Raw genomic sequence first — 17794 nt, 5'->3', positions numbered from 1 at the left:
CACGCTGTTATCAGCTCGCTCTTGGCAAAGAGGCACATGAGCTCCCTTCGGCAAGAGGCACACGAATCGCGGGTCTATCTCCTTCATAAGCAATTTAGTTGCAGGCCAGCCCCGTTGTATCAGATAAATAAGAACAGTAAAACACTTATATGGATGCAGTCTGGGCAAATAATCATTAGAAAAATCTTCCATATAGATAAGAATAAACCAGAAGAATCTATCAAGTCTTTCCACTCCGTAACAAAATTAGCTACCACAAAGATCTGACGTTTTCTGCGACAGCAGATCTTGAAGAGTCCCTCTGTATTTCTGCACTGTTTGGGCTAATTTTAAGAGGAATAGCTGTAATTCAGAGCTCAGCGTTCCCACAGCTACAGCAGATCTAAAATAACTGCACATGTATACAAAAATACAAAAAAAACCCCTCTAGTGACTCCCAAGTTTCACACTTTAATCAAAGAATGACCCAAGGTTTCTAAATGAAGAACTTTGAAAAGAAGCTGCAAAAATCTTTACCCAAAGGAGTCCAAATATGTGAGTGGGGAAAAACCCCAAATCTTCAAGTGGCACTGGATTCAAAGACGATGAGAAATGCACCATTAGCAGAAAGTTTAGCGGTTCATTCAAGTGAGCGCAGCTCTCCCATTGCCTTGCAACTCAAAACCAAATAAAATCCAGAGAGTGAGTGTTGGAGTCCTCAAACTTGCTCTCTGGGAAGCGGATACATTCTGCAAGATGATCACCAGTGCTCTAGTCAGACAAATGACAGTTCAAAGCAGGAAAAATTGTCCGGCTTAAAATTACTTTTTTATCTGTTCAGATGAAATGAAGCGTGATGTAACAGGACCCAGTTGAAGTGGTTTGGATTCCTTCATGGCTTGTTAGCCATCAGCTAGGAATGGCCATGGAGAAACAGTCGCTCCGGGGAGTTCGAGCCAGCATCCCACTGTCACGGCAGCATTTCCACGTGCCATTTCGGCACTACTCGAGTAATGAGCAGCAGCACACAACTCCATGGTTCAGGCAGTAACCAGCATTTCTAGCGCAGAGCATTCTACAGAAGTTTCAGCTTTTCTCCCCCAAAGAAAACAGATTTTACTCTGCAGTAAGTTGATTTTAAAGTAGGTACTACAGAAAGGTATCGCTGCCCCGCGCACTGATTTAAGCTGATTTGAGTGTTCCTAACTCAATATGTAAACCCCAAAACAGTCATTTTTGGATATTAATTAGTGCTACTTCAACAGTCTTCCAACTGGACAAGCATTTCTAACTTGCTTTTTTGCTCAATTTCTACCTAAGTTTTACTTCCAGAAAGTCTCTTGGCCCTTGCATTGCTCTGTGTTTCTGACATGTCAGTGATGAACTGCCGAGATAATGAGACAGACTCAAGTTATTTGAGCAGATGCTAATTACATTTCATCTGGTTAAAACCCAGAGATCAAAAAGACTATTTAAAAGTCCAGACTGAAAAGAAAAAGAACTTACTTGTTCTCCAAGTTTATCCAAGTTGTCCAAGAAATACTTTACAGATTCCCCCTAAAAACAAAGCAGACAGTTATTTAAATAAGTGTCACAGTTGATCCCAATAGTTTACATTCTGAAGTCCAGCTAATTTACCGAAATCCAGATTTAAGTGTTCTAAGATTTAATAACTATCATTTTTTAAGCAGCTTATCCCAAGAACACAACTGACATTTTATTTTTAGGCGATTAAAAGCATAAGTATGCACATTTATAATAGTTAAATTCCTTCCAAGTTTAGAATTGCTAAATAAATCCAACAGTGTTACCAACAGGCAATACCAATGCAGCAACCACACCTTAATTATGAGAAGATACATTCTAGTCTTATAACCCTTTGAACAGTCTTCACACACAGACCCTCAGGTTCAGGGATCACGAGAGATAAATGAATTTGCAGCGGCGCTGCCATAGGATCCCATTCACACCAGTACTTCCCCTGAGCACAGCAAACGACTCACAGAACAGAAGATGAGAAACCACAACAGATGAAGCATTTTACTGAAGTTTCCTACCAGAGACCAAGCTGAACAAGAACTCCTTACTCGAGGAGTAACGAAGAGCTCTCCACGCTGCCGTACTGCACGTCACAGCTACTACGCAGCTTATCTTCTGGATTTAAGCCATCGCTGTCCCTACAAACAGTAACTGCAGTTTTTCATCCCTCCAGTAATGTGGAACTGAAGATTTTTTTATTCCAAGCCTGAACTACAGTCGACCCTCCAGAAATCCATGAGGGTGCTGGGATTAGGGAAGAACCTTTCCAAGGATGCTGCTGAACACGAGGTCGCTTGCAACAGGAGATGTACAGACTGCACTTACTGCAAAGGCAAGGAGTGGCTTTTTAAGATTCTCAGCAGCATCACAGAAGCAGAAACATGCTTCTTTCTGAAAGCTCTCTATTAACAAGCTGTAACTAATTTACTTTATAGTAAATACAGAAAAGAATCCATCTGTGCTCACGCTGTGGAAAGAATGCTAACTGAATTTTCTCGATGAGAAATTCAAGAAGCATCCAAGGCCAGACAAGTGAGCAAGGGCAGGAGTTATCACCCTGCTAATGACTTCCCCTCACTTGCAGCTGAACTCTTCAAACTTATCTAGGAAGAATATCAAACCTCAATACTAAAGTGTGTCATCCAGGCAGCAGGAAAGTAGGGTAAAGTAAATAACGTCACCTTGTAACTGGGCAAGACCGGGACTCTCGCTGAAACATGCCTTGTGCTCGGCACACCCACAGGCCAGGAGTCCAGTGCAGTTCTCCTGCTTTGCTTCACCTTCTACTTGGCTTAACATCAGCAATTTCTTTTCAGGTGACAAACCACAGCAGCGACACTAACTATTTTAAAGTCTGGCAGCACAGCAGCAACTGCTTGAACAGCAGCAGTATTTCACACCTACACCTTTTTTCAGAAATCCACTCTGGCCTCAGCCCTGGCAGGAAAGTGTACGGGGAAGAGCATCCCTATTTCACAGAAAATAAAAACACACAACCTTGATGCACAAATCCACTAAGCTTCTCAAGCAGGAGTAACAGGATCAGAATTCAGGCCTTCCAAGTATTAAAAACCACTGTCTGTAGCTGAGTATTAAGACAAAATAAAGTTTAAGGTCAGACTTAATTTCTGTAGGAGGCCCTAGCAGGAGATAACCCCCCGCGCCCACAGGACTACACAGAAATCAGCCAGATTTCAGACTCATTAAGTAAAGGTATTTACTCGTGTATGTGCGTGCGTACACGTATTTTAATCTTAGACAGCTCTTTTTTATACTACTTAGGGCAATGACTGCTCCCTAAAGCAGCATTAACTCGGCAGGACCGGAGCGCAGGAGTTCCCAGCTCTCCGGGGCGCGCCCCCCCGCCGCTACAGGCTGAGCAGCTGGAGCTGACGCGTAAGCCGCAGCCTGCAAAGGTCACAAAACACCCCCAGCAGCAGCTTCCCAAAAGCGGGGATTTCCTGAAAACACAAATGCAAGACACATCGTCCTGCAGCAACGGCAACGCTCCAGAGCCACACGTCCCACAGCTCAGGAACTGCCAGGGAGCAGAGGAGGCCGCTCGGCGTTCTGGGCTGTCCCATACCAAAGGCAAGGGCAGGCAACGGCCAAGGTGGCCGTTCCGAAACCCAAGAGGTTCAGCTATAAAAGGAACTGGTTACAAGTATAACACAGCTAACGAAGCAGTGACGTACCAGTTTCCCTCCTCCACATCCTTGGTTCAGTCACTGGGTTCTTCCCTCATGAAAATCTATTCAGACAGCTAACAGGACACACCGAGCAAGTGCCACCAACACGACTCAACTCTGTATTTAAGGACAAAAGCTGTTCAATCGTTGAACACTCTAAATCCGTGACTGTGGCTGTATTTAAATGGCTGTATTCAACAGACAGTTGCCACATTCTAAAATTTCCCTTCAGACAAACTGTAAACTCAGGTTTACCCGAGATGACTAGGTAAAAAAAAGAAGCCGGGCTTCCCCGCTCTGCCCCACCAACTCCAGCGCGGCTGACCGCGTCCAGCCCTGCCACGCGCCTGCTGCAGCGCTCCAGGAGCTGCCGTCACGCCACAACGCGCCCACACTGAGGGCAAAATCAAGAGCAGACTGAGAAACTGCAGGATCTGCCCCCATTCAGAAGTTCTGTAGCGCTCCACGACATCTTTGCGCCCATGTTGTGTGAGCACATGAATTAAGAGCTCTAATCAGAAAAAATAAACCTACAGCGATGCCAAGAATTAGTCACAGGTGAACTTTTGCTTTTTAAAAAAACTCAAGTGAAATCCTTTAAAGTCATTTTTACAGTTGAGCAGTTCTGAAGTGCGGCTGAAGGTCACCAGTGACCTGTGCAGCCGGCAGGAACCCCAGCGCCGAGCCCGGCCTGTCCCCCGTCGGCTTCCTGCTCCCGCGCTCGCAGCGCAGCCCCAGACACACGTCAGAGGTGACAGAGCCCAAGGCAGGCTGAGCCCATTTCTCACTTGCACACCGACACGCTGCAGTAAACCAAACTTCAGACACACGCCAGCACGACAGAATGAACAGCGACATGTCAGCTCCGACGATCTTCCACTGTCAGGCAACTGTGCTTTTGCTCTTTTAATCGAGTATTGATATAAATCGTATCACAACATCGGATTTTAAGCGATGGCTTTGATTGCTGGCAGAAATGCCCTTTAGTGCTCAGAGGGAGTACACACATCTCAGCTGCAGCCCTTCATCCTCCTCCTGATTCAGGAACGCGTGTAAACCACAGGAAGTTGCCTGTTAAATAACTTTATTTGTAACCGTCAAGTATTCCATTTTCAGACAGGTTTGATTCAAAACAGCTTGTGTGCCTCCTGGAGTCTTGTGATCCCCACTGAAGAAAGCCAAGCCAAGTCACTTCATCACAAACATACAAGGGATTCACAAGAAACCACGACGAAAGGGTGTTCTTATCACGGTCCTTGACGTTACAACAGCAGCTTCCCTCACACCACTGCATTCATTTTAACCACTTTCGCTTGGGCCTGTACCATGAAATATCTCAAGTTTTAGGGAATGCACTTGCTCCAGAGGTAACGGCACGTACTGGTCATTCACCTGCAGCACAGTCGTGTATTGGAGCCGCTCGTGTGCTCTTCTGAGCAACCACATCGGTTATCTTTCAGAAACAAACCACGGCCCAAAGGAAAATTACTGTCTGAGATGTTAGTTAGTGCTTAAAGAAAAGTAATCACAAAAATATTTGGGAGGGGATGAAGGAAGAAAAAAAAAAAAAAGACTACATGAAACACCCTACAGATGAACACGTCCTTTAAACCCAGAAGTGGCATCAATTTCTTTGGTTTCCATGAAAACAATGTCAGCAATCTAAATATGATTTGCTGAAACTTTAGCACAGCCAAGTGGCTTCTTAGCTGTTCCAGGGGAACACAGACACTACATTTATTCCAACTGCCCTCACTTAAAAAAAGGATAAAAAAAGCATCAAAAAGACTTTTAAACAAGGTTTAAAGCAAGAAACACACAATTTATCAAACCATCTACATTCGGCTGCAAGTTCAGCGAAACATACTGAACTGACAAGACTTAGTAAGTATCTGAAAATAGAAATCAGATATTTAAAGAGAATAGGAGATAAAACTTAGTAACTCTAGATTAGAATTATAAGATCCACCAAACATCTTCTCTTCCTGACTTTATTCAAATTTCTGGGAAAAGAGAAACAAAGATTTCCTTTTTATTACATAAAAACCCACAAAAGCACAAACGAACAAAACCACCAACGAAAAAGCTTTTTAAAAAGTCAAGTTTAGATGAACAACAGGTATCTACCATGTTTTTAGGCTGGCATGCATTGACACAAAACCCAAACCATCCATAATTATCTTGATGATAGACCAGTAGAAGTTGAATCAAGTGTTATGTCAAGCCATGGAATCGGTTTGGTTTCTGTCACTGGCCTCAGACCTGGCGGTAAATAAAATAACCTCGGTTCATTCACAGCTTTTAGGTTTCTACAAATTAACTTCTCTCACCGGTCACTCCTCCCAGTGGATTCTAACAAGGAGTCCTCCTTCAGACATGCCCCAGTCAAGAGAACAGGAAAAAACCTCTATAACTCGTTCATTCAAGCAATTGAATTTAAAAATTAGATACTTCCCCTGTTTTATAGAAGCAATTCAGCAATTTGCTTGGTATCTCCTAAGGTGAGGAGAAACAATTTGTGTCCCAGCTGCCACTCCTCTTCTCTAACACGTGATACGGTGCTCTCTGTCCAAGCAGCAATTTTATTACCAGCGTTGTGGGAGTAAGCAAACCCAACAAGTAATTGTAAAGGTGCTAAAGGTATTTAGGGAAAAGTGTTGAGGTAAGCAACTATATTGACTTACCCAACTGAAAGTCGGCGTCAAAATATTCAAGAGTGCGCTAACACAAAACACGTTTCCTCGACAGAAGTACGTTTCCCTGCTCTGAGTGTGAATTATGGCCAAAGTTATGTTTAAAACCAGCATTAAAATCAGCCTCAGGTGGCACTCTCGCCGAAAGAGAGCAGTCCCCTTTGTGCCCACACGGACACTACCGCAGCCGAGCGCTCGTGTTAAACCAAGCCCTCCCAGAGAAGGGAGGACGAGCTGCTTTGCAGCGGCCCCGTGGCCAGGGGATGCCTTCATGCTGAAGCACCAATACTGTAGGTCAGGATCAGACATTTCGGGACCTCTGAGCTTCTTTCTCTCCAACTCACCTGTTTCAATAGTCATTTAAAATCCATTCTCCCCATTTTTTAATCTTTGGATAAAATGCAAGTACGTTGGGATCCATCGGCACTTTGTCGCAGGATTGGAGAGCTTCAGACACAGGCCACGTTTGCTCACACGAGTACAAAATAACGCTGCTCTCCCCCAACACACGTCACAAACGCGTCACAGCTCACCCCGCCTCCGAGAGCACAACCCTAGTTCCTCATTTCAGCGCTTCCTGCGCGCAGCTTGACTCGGATTTGATTTTTTTCCAAGCGATCACTACTGTATCACGTGGCATTGAAGTGAAACCTCTCTCACACTCAGTCACAAAACCCGAGTTATCTATCCTAAAAAAAGGAAAGGTCGAAGTCCTGACTCACAGCAGTAATCCTGTGTCAAACTTTGCGGTAGCGGAGCAGAATACGTATTCGGAACAGCTGGATCCCATTGGGTGGAGGGAGCGTGCTCAACAGCATGAAGCTACAAGAGCATCGAGAAAGGGAGGAGTCACGCTAAGTTTATTTCATGACTGACATTTTACCTTGCATAATGGCATTAACAAAGAAAGGTGAAGGGGTTTAAGAAGGGTTTTAACCCAATAATATCCCTTTAATCTATTATCCCCTATTTACAGTGTAATCCAATTAATCCAAAATTCTCAAAATGTGGATAACAAACGGAGGAAGGCTGAACATGTCAACCTGAGCTCTTGCAACTGCAACTACTCAGCAGCATCTGCGAACTGACGGGTACCCGGAGCATCGGCTCCCGCTGCCAAACCCAACAGCCACGCTGGGAACAGGGGGGATAAGCCAAACCATGCCAAGTCGGTCGAGAACCAAACACTCCAAATGAGGCTCCAGTATCAGCTGTTTCTCCGTTTTACACCATCCTTCAAAGCGCCTCATTCACACAACCCAGGCTCGGATTTTGTCCCGTCGGCAGAGCGTTGCCGCGGTTTCACGTGTAACACACCATCCCCATTAACCAGCTGAAGACGCGATCAAGCTCCAAGAAGGGAATCCCCACACTAATATACCACAGAGCAAACTGTTCCAGTTCTGAGTTACCTTCCTAAGAGGCAAGAAATCCAATTTCATTTTTCTTAGCTGGGTATTCCTCCCTTCTCCCAAAAAAAGGGATGTAATTGCCAGACTCTTAAGAAAAGTTGCTTAAAAATACAAAAATTTACGATGGTTTTTAGGCATGAAACAGCATTCCCTTAAAGCCTAGAGAATTACATTTTTTTCCACACCAGACACTCTGTTATCATATTTCTAACTAATTCTGAAAGAGTACTTGGAAACCAGCATGTGCCAAATTCTATCGACAGCTGAGAATTTTGAGAAACTGCATCGCTTTGAGTTGTATGAAGTGATATTCCATTTCTATCACTCAAGAGTAAAACCCAAAAGTCTGCTGAGTTTTTTTTTTTAATTGTGGAACACACATCATTTATCTCAGTGAATCATTTTGCTTAGGATCCAAATCGGAAGCAAACTCAAGTCTACTGCAGCCCCTTATAGAGACCAGAGTCAGGTTAAAAAAAAGCAATAAATGGTATATGGGACACAATACAGACAGAATCAGACAGTCTAATGAAGAAATGTTCTGTTTGTCACAACGGAAATTAATCCACGAAACCAAATGAGGACATGCTGTCCATGAGACCAGTTGCACTTTCTTCAAAGATCTTTTTACTTTCTCCCTCAGTAAGTATCTACAATTCAAACCTCTCTTCCAGAAAGTTTGGTTGAGGAAAAACATCAACATTTTGCAAAAGATTTTCCAAATTCATTGACAAAACCATCCAAGTCATGACACACAAACAGAGCTGGAAGTCCTATGAAAACAAGCACTGACCAGGACAAAACAGCCACCTCCCAATTACTATTTACACCCTGGGAAGCATCTATATAAACTTCAGCAGTTTTGCACACAAAATGGACTGGAACCAGACTGTAAACATTTGCTCTTCTCTCAGTGCACTGACCCACTGGCTCCATGACTTCATGTGTTTGCAACTCAAAGTGCCTCTAATCTAACGCCGAGGCAGGAGTGAGTCTGCAAATCTGCCATCCATCATGTAGAACTTTACTTGCTTCCAAGTTGTACAATTCTGGCAAAGGTTCCCAAACCCATGACAAATATTTGGCATGTGGAAGCGTATCAACACTAAAACTGGCTGTATTGAACTTTAAGATGCTTGAAAAGCCCCTTTTTGCATAGACTGTAAGCTAAATCACAACCTTTCAAAAGCAGAACCCTGAACGGGACGGCAATGCACGCACTGAAACATCCCTTGGATTCAGTTTTCACGTACATTTGGTTCCTATTTCCTCATGAGAAATGCAGATGACCAAATGCTTTTTAGTTCCTTCCTCTGCCTCAATTACCAGAATGCATTTCAATTAAGTTCTGGTATTTCTGACTGCAGTGACGTGCTCGTGTATCAGCTCTTGTCACAAACTATCTGACCAGATTAATTGATAATTTACTAATTCTTGTGAAAGAGCTACGTGCATCAGTAGATGAATGGTTCTGTTTTTAAAAATCAGTAAAGGCTGTGTCTAAAGCCCTCAAAATAACTGCAAAGTACACAAGACCCCCTGAAGAACAGCAATTGCCAAGCGGCTGCAAACACTTCACACCATGCGTAGAATTTCATACTAGAAATCAACTAAAAATAGGGAAACTAGAAATTAATTACTAGAATAACTATATAACTGTTAGCTAGCGAAAACTGTTCAAGGTCCCAACGCCACGCACATGTAAAATGTTGGGAGATCACCCGTCACTGATGTTTGCTGGGTTTGGTTTTTTTTTTTACATGCTATTTTTTGTAGATATTTTGAATTACAGATGGTGTCAGTGCACTGTGTTTCCTCGCCCTGGAAATTCTGCATCCTCTTGACTTGGTCACCAGCGGGTGATCCAATACCATCACGTGCCCAGGGAGAGGAGCTCGCAGGCAGCCTGCCGAGGCACCCGCCCGTTTGCTTAACTTGATTTCTCAGGCATCATTAAGCAAAGGAAAAACACCCAGAACCTCCTATGTGATTGCACAAATTCCTGCACCTCTTATCCATAAAAAGAATCTGCGTGTTTTCAGTCCCTTGGTTGTGTCAGTGAAAAGGAGCGTGAGACTCCGCTTGTTTTAACGAAGGAGACTACAAAAGTAGTGTGAAAGCATTTAAGGCACCGAGGTCCAGAACAGAGAAAGTGCAGCACGGGAAAGTGAATTAAGTGCTCACTGCCTATTAATGGTTCAAAAATTTTCTTCTCGGAAATAGTTGGAAGTTGTCAGTTACTGTGATGATAAAGAATTCAGGGTGGTTTATATATTTAGAATTCCTCAGCTCTTCCAGCTGTATTACCTGATGTTTATTGCTAATGCAGACACACAAGTGGAGAAGATACCAGAAACAATTTAGGATCTTCTCTAGCTGCTGATGCAGTCTTAAACATTTCTTCATTCACTGTTCAAATTTGACCTGTCAAACTACTTTGGTTGCAGAGGATAAGGATTAATCTTCCTGGATTATTCAGACATTTTTATTTGAATTAAATACATCCCTTGTTTGAGGCCCCTGAGCTAACTAACACTGTGCTCTACACTCCATTCAGCCACCTTTAAGATACAAACAAAGGTTTCCTATTCCAGAGCAACCCAAGTTACCACTGGGTATCGGGGCGACTCGGTCAGCGACACAGCTCGCTGTTCTGCAGAAGAGCAGGCTTGGAGCCTTCTCAATTTCTCAACTGATTTACGATAAATTTCCATACTTACAGACAAAGTGCCAGAAGATACAATGCTGACACGGAGATTACCTCACTATGTGACACGCTTTTACAGTTATTCTGTTGCTTTTTTTACGTAGCAACATCAGCTGCACTTGCATTTTCTCACATTTTCTTAAGCAACTTCCTTGGCTACAAGCTAAAGTTTCCTACTACTTTGCTAGTTCTGCCTAAGAGGTACAGCATGAGCTCAGAGGTTATAAATAGCATTTACCACTAACTGAAGTTTAGGTCAATAAAGACAGCCAAAACAGTTGTCCCAGGACAACCTGAGGGTAGCAGGTGCTTGGTGAGAGCGGACTTGCCAGCTTCTAAGGCTGAAGTCTCCTTACAGTAAACTCCCATCAGGGAACAGCAGCCCAAACCAAGTGCCCCTGGCATCGCACACTAATCCCAAATGATCCCACATTTACATATGAAAAAGATCACTCTGTCTTCATTGCCTCAGGTGCAAAATTACTTTCACCTATGGAGATGGAAGATCACAGCTGCATTAACACCACATGTTTTGTCAGCACGGAGACTTGCTGACAGCTACGGATACTGGCACCTTGTAGGGTAAATCGGGCTCGTATTTAGCAAATCATTTCTAACCGGACAGAGAATGGTGTGGCCATTGCTACATTTAAGTAACCTAAAGAGATGGTTCCACAGGTCCCAACACGCAGCACTTTGCAGCAAGGAAACGGGCTCTGACGGAATGTTTGTCCCAAGGTCTCGCGTTACCCGTCAGCAGCAGAAGCAGCGAAAGCTCATCTAACACATTTGCACTGATTTAAAAGGATTTGCTGAAAACAGGTTTGTGCATTCAGGATGTGTGAAAGGCCGAGAAAGTCTCTGAAGCCTTTAAAGTTTGTTGGCACGCACAGCATATTCAGAAAAGCACTTGTATTGTACCTTTTTTTAATCAAGGCTCGGTTACAGAAACCCCAATTTTTTGCCAAGAAGTAGGTCACCTTTTAGTCTCTTGCAACAAAATGTTTAGGAAACTAATAAGGCACACGATTATCAACACAACACAGCGTGTTCAAGACAGAGCGTGTGTAAAAACACTCTGCTCTGTTCCCACACCGCACTGTGGAAATCTGCATGTGAAAAGCAGTGGGTCCCCACAGATACTCAGACTGAGTTTGAAACAGGAATCCCACCCTCAGAAGGTGCACCGAAACAGCGCAGAAAAGATACACTTGTACAAACTACCTACAGCTCTAAGACTCCAAAAAGTTGCAACATTCTTGGTTGGACGACAACTCGTCACGCATCTCTCTCTCTCATGTGTGTGCTCGGATAACACGTCCACATCAAAACGGCTCCCACTGAAACACCTCTCAAGCCAGAGCCACACCGGTGCATAAAATTAGTAGTAAGAGAAGAAAAACATAACAAAGAAAGAGTAACATTCAGGAAAAAATATGGCCAAGGTGTACTTCAGTGAAGCCAGAGCAGCCCGCGCTACAACATCATTAGCAATACAGGACCGCTCCTCGCCAAACACTTCAGTATTTTACTGCCAGCAAGAAGCCAGCAGGCAAGAAAGGAAGAAGGGTGGAGAGGGAAGAAGGCAGCACCAGAAACAGCCTTTCCAGGCACATAACTCACAGAGGCTGAAACAGAAATCCTAATCCCAATTTGGAAAACGATAACAAGGGGCACTTAGTGTTAAATTATAGTGTTAAAATCACCTGCAGATCACTCAGCTCAGTTATAATATTGCAGCCAACCCCCATTACCGAAGCACCAGGATACCCACTGATGGGTTTCTGGCCACAAACCAAGAATAAGGAAACTCAAGCCTCCTTATTGTTTGACTCTAGTGTTAATCCCTGTATGGAGCCTTACTAATACAAACTCCAAGCCAGCATTTCTTGTCACCGGGGCAGGAAAACCAGCAAATCCTCAAGAACTCATTTCATGACTCGTTTTTAAGTATAAACTTGTGAAGGATTTTTCCGTCCACAGTTATACCAGCAATCTTTGACAAATCTTTCCCACATAGACCAAAAGCTGGCAAGCAGCTCTGACCTTTCCAAGGGCTTTAAGGAGTCAGGCTCACTGTACATGTGCCATCCTGGGATGTGACGTTGGGCAGACCTATTGATTAGGGAATTTTTCATATTTCAACACTATATGCAAAGCAGCAGCTTTTTTTTTTTCCTCATTAAAAAAAAGCAGCAATATTCAGTATAATTACAACATTGTACTTCAATAAAGTAACTCTGAATTACATGACTAAGTGCCCAGACAGTTAATGCACATGTTTACAGAAATATCAACACATTATAGAGGGTACCAGCTGCTGAAAGGTTTCCGAAATTCGGTGTCATAAATATGGCGCAGACACCCTCAATGAATAACAGATAAGATAATCTTTTTTTCCAGGTTCTGTGCTTGTGACTTCAGCGAGACAGTGAGGTTCTGAGCTCACAACTGTTTCGTAAGACAGGCATCCATGCTTGAGAGAGACCTCGACATCCAGCAACCTAGTCTGGTTTCAAACATATCCAACCTCCGCAGGGTTGTTGCTCTAAAATCAAGCACATTTCAAGGACGTGTTGCCTACGCACCTGAAAGGGTGCTACATTTTGCTAGCAGTTTGCTGTAGCCATTTGAGGACTGATTATTTGCAGTAAAACTAATTTAATGTCCTTGTGCGCAGAGCAGCCCCACCAATATTCAGAGACAGAACCCAGAAAAGCCCAATTAGAAGATAAAATATAAAATCTTCCACCAAACTGAACAACACTCCTCAAAACTACTACCCTGCAACAGAAAAATGCCAGAGAGACGCTGCAGCAAAACCAGCAGTAGAACTTCAAGCTGAACACGCCTTTTCCTGTCTTCTATAATCTGATCTAGCGCTCGCAGACATGTCACAGAAGTAAACAGGATCCCGAGGTAAATGCACATCCTACCATCCCTACTGTATCGCCTGGGTCTGCAGCTCTATGCAAACAGGGACAGAATAAAGTGTCACCACCGCCCCTGCGCACTGCAGGTTTGCGGCATGAAAGAAACAAACACAGAACAGGATTCGGTGTAATTTGCAAGTAGGGCAAAAAGTGCTCTATCTGCAAATCAACAATCGCTAGTAGCAAACCTCCAAACCCACCCAAAAAGTGATCTGTAACAAAACCAAACCTTTAACAGGTTCAAAACTTATTATGCATCTGAGCAACTCGGCTCTCATCCCACTTCTCCATTCTCAGAGAACTAGGAGACGCTTGGAGACTACTTAGAAACACTTCTCCGCTAATGACTCTCGCAGCAAATTCAAGAAATCCACAGCAAACGCACTGAGGTGAGAGGCGGCGTGCAACGGTCCTTGTGCTCAGAAGTGCTGTCCCCAGAGTTACTGAACGGGCAGCACCAGCACCAGCCGCTTCTCAGCTGCCAGCGCCTCACGGTAAATCCCTGCGGGAAGAGCAACCTTCCCAGTCCCCTAACCCAACGGCTCACGAGCAAACCCACGAATGCTAAGAAACAGCCAGTTACATGGGTCGGTGCGCTGTCGGTTTAAGCTAATGGGTATGTTTCTCCAAATCATTTCAGGAGATTTTTTTTACTGGAAATCCAGAGTGTTTATTAGATGTCAGAAAGCATTAGGCTGGGTCTGCCTGACTCTGTAACTCACCCCTGTGAGCCAGCTGGTGAGAGGCCGCAGGAGAAATCAGCCGGGCAGATGAACGAGTGGAAGCTCGAGGATGACCAGAACCTCAGCTGTACCGTACAGGAACTAAGCGACAGAGCCAAAACAGTCTTTCGTTAACCGTGTTAGTGGAACTATCGCTTGAATGACTTCAGTTTGTAACAAAATTTGAGGGACTGTAGTATTAACCACCCGAGCAGTTCTGAAGTGGCACACACTGCAGTAAGCTGCAATTAGCTCCTTCCAGTTCTAACGCACCACACGAGCGTGAGCCAACGAGTTTTCATGAATGCTGCTGTCAGCCGCCAGAAGGCCACTATTTTTATACCAAGGAAAATAAATCATATTGCCGATCCCCATGACCACTTAAGTTAACAAAATGAGGAAGGACACTCCAATGAACTCAGCATGGAAATGCTGATTTCCAATTCCATTAAAAGACACCCAAGTTCTGGTTTTTTCCCCTTCTCACACTGCTATAAAAAGATTATGTTGCTTCTTTAGGCTCCTAGCATCACCTCTGTCATTCTAAGTGAAAGATGATGGAGAACAAGAAAAAGCAAGAACAGCTTGATGATCTCTCAACAAACGCACGAGTATCTTGAAGTTCTAGGCACACCCTTGCAGAAACGCTAACCTTACACCCTCTTGCTCCGCATGCCCTATCTGCCCAAGCTACAAAAGGCTTCTAGCACTACCCACTCGTGCTTCCTTTCCTCCAGAATTTCTAGATGAATTGTGACGTTTTTCACTTGTCATGCATCACTGCGCTGTTCTTCATTTGCTCATTTCTACTTTTGCCCCAAAGTGCCCTATTCCCAACAACACTTTCCCAACATCCCTGCCTGTGCTCTTTAATAGGAACCATATTTTTCTGTGCAGTGTCAAACTCGGTCCAGTGAAAAAACCAAAACTCAAACACTGAAAAGAAGTTAAGAGTAATGTACAGCCAAGCAATTCTCTTCTACCACACTCGGTTCCACCATTTGACACTTTTTTTCCTGCCACTTTTCCCTCTCTGCTACTGATCTAATGACTGCAGGTATCTCTCCTCTCATTACATTTTTTCACCACAAGCAGTTGAGCTGGAAGCAGAACAGTATTTTTTCTCTTACTCCCCCTTCTACAACGCTAACAATTGACAGTCTTGAACCCTTACTTGACACGGCCGAGCTGCCTGCGTCTCTTCCAACTTCCCCCTGCCCTGTCTCCTGACTCGGGTGCGCCTCTCCCTCCTTCCTTCACCATTTGTGTCTTCCTTCCAGACTACGACACCCATCTAAACTCTCCAGACACTCTTCTACAAAGCCCGTCAGCAGGTACAGCAAAGCCACGGGCCGCTTTCAGGAGTTTTTTCCGCCGTTCTGCCGCCCACATGGAGCTCTGTCACAACTTAAGCTGGTAGCTTATTGGTGTAAAACCGAGGCTTCACGCTTGGCCAGCACCGATCGTACCGCTTGCATTCAATACAATGACATCATTCAGCTTTTTTTTTAATGTTTATAACTTGGCATAAATATGTTGGGCTGAGATACTGAAAGGATTTAGGAAATAAAGCGATGTAAGTATAAATAAAGCAGTTACTTTCAAAAAAAAAACAGTATCAGGACAGTACTCCACTCTTAAGAGCACTTAAAAAAATATTCTTGAATTCTGCCTAAGACACGACATAACCCATCTATTTTTTTGCAGACATTATACAGATTTAGGGATTTCCAAAAGAAAGCAATAGTCTTTTTTACTGTTGGATTCTGAAGAACACATTCTTCAAATCCTACTCAAAGTGAAACTCTGCACATGCTTCAGTTATGGAAAGAACCTACTTCTCAGAGACTCAAGATGACAGAACAGTAACAGCTCCCTTTTCCTTCGCTGCTTAGCCTGCAGTCACTAAACACGCCCAATCAAAGGCAAAACAATTTGATTTAACAGAGCTGCAAACAGATCAATCCAGCAGAGTCACAGCTGCGCCAGAAGACGATCTTGGCCACAGCAGAGCAATGACCCGTTTAGGATCCCTCCGAAGGCAAAATGCAGGGAGCAACGGGTCTTGTCAGAACCTTACACAGCTCAGAACCAGGCTGGGCAGGCGAGAGGCTGCTCGAGCACCTGCCCATCCTGCAACCTCTACGAGACATGCCATGAGCAGGGCAATACATATTTATAGAGTATTTACACAACCTATTTAAGTCAGAGTACGATTACACAACCCTTCATAATAGCTCAACGGGAGACATCATCAGCTATTGTTCAGACTCACACTAACACAAAGGTTATTTTTAAGACATAAAAACACAAAGCCACTTAGGTTTAAGAGACCTACGAGAACAGATTTAATCTATTTTAAGGTTCTCAACCCCCACCCCCACAAAACCCCTACACCACTGGTCTATGAACCAACAAACAGCAAATTTAACTTAAATTCATTTCCTTCTGCAACATTTGCAGGGAAACGGAGTGAAGGAATTTCAGCTGTCACAGACAGTTAAAAGTTCCAGCTCAAGAATTAAGATGTTTCTTTTTCCTTTCCAACCCCACTACTGAATTGTATACTCCATCTTCAGCTGAGAACTTCAATATAACAAAAATCTCATTACATGAGTATTAACACAGACATTCAAATTAAACAGGAAGTATACACAGGGAATGTTTGCTAGATTGCTCAAATTGGAATAGAGAAGGGAGTGGTTTTTAAATTCTTCTCATTAACCCATGCATATCTTTCCTTGAAAAAAATCACATTACTATTGAGTCGTCCTTTACTGCAAATTCTTTTTTGGTTGTTTTTTAAACGTTAATGCAATACTTAACAAGGGGTGGAAATAATCGTATGGTAAAAACACTACACAGGTACTAGCTTTGTTACAAAACATAAAAGCCCTCTATACCTCAGCTTTCTCACATATGAAATGAGGACAATTATGTCATAAGCTCTTTGTTACTCTTGTTTCCAAAAACAGGTGGGAGGAAGGAGCTGAACGCATCTGTTTGCAATAGCACAGCGTAACAGTCTACCATTAAAAAATGCTCAAGATCCAGAAGGAGACCCGCTCGATCGGCGTTTCATGGGGCAAGCGACGCAGGAACAAGAATCATACGACCGTCCGCCCTCAATTAAAACCACTGAAACACAGATCTTACCAGCTGGAACTCTCTGCGCCTGTCGTACGCGTGCTGGATGCCGCTGTCCGCCCAGAGAGCTCTGATGGCTGGCAGGTACTGCAGAAAAACCGCCGTCTCCACCATGCCTTGCACCACCGCGACCGAGCGAGTGTCAAAAGCCATCATCGTATCGCCGTTACTCTGGTTCGCAGGATCTCCCCAAGGGATATGGAGTTTCTCTCTGGCATCTACGAGGACTCTCACACCTTTAACAACACGAGAGAGCGTCGCAATTAGAGGTTCTCAGCGTCTACTGTTTCACTGGCCTGCAAATCTGCAAAGGTTCCAACAATGCACCCACTCTGTGCAGTGAAAGCTCAGCAGGACTGCATACCCGGTAGGAAATCGCAAAGTGTCTCAAAAACTGACTCAAAGCACTATATTTTCAGGTAACATCAAATCCCAGATAACTGCTATCTGAAACACACGGCCACAATCAACAC

The 17794-nt window shown here is 43.8% G+C and overlaps 1 protein-coding gene across 1 annotated transcript in view; it reads right to left on the bottom strand.

The window, feature by feature from the left end:
* Window positions 1–17593, bottom strand: part of GNA13 (guanine nucleotide binding protein (G protein), alpha 13) — a gene marked incomplete at its 5' end in the record, with an annotated part of 21085 nt that extends 3492 nt beyond the window's left edge. Inside the window, 2 exons of the mRNA XM_009874120.1 lie at window positions 1486–1536; window positions 17331–17593. Coding sequence (XP_009872422.1) covers window positions 1486–1536; window positions 17331–17593 — 314 coding nt within the window. The remainder of the gene's footprint in view (window positions 1–1485; window positions 1537–17330) is intronic.
* Between the last annotated feature and the right edge of the window lie 201 nt (window positions 17594–17794).

This window comes from Apaloderma vittatum, unplaced genomic scaffold (genome assembly GCF_000703405.1).
Source record: "Apaloderma vittatum isolate BGI_N311 unplaced genomic scaffold, ASM70340v1 scaffold13270, whole genome shotgun sequence".
NCBI classification, from domain to species: domain Eukaryota; kingdom Metazoa; phylum Chordata; class Aves; order Trogoniformes; family Trogonidae; genus Apaloderma; species Apaloderma vittatum.
The sequence above is the reverse complement of the archived record's forward strand: the minus strand, read 5'-3'. Positions and strand labels throughout refer to the sequence as shown.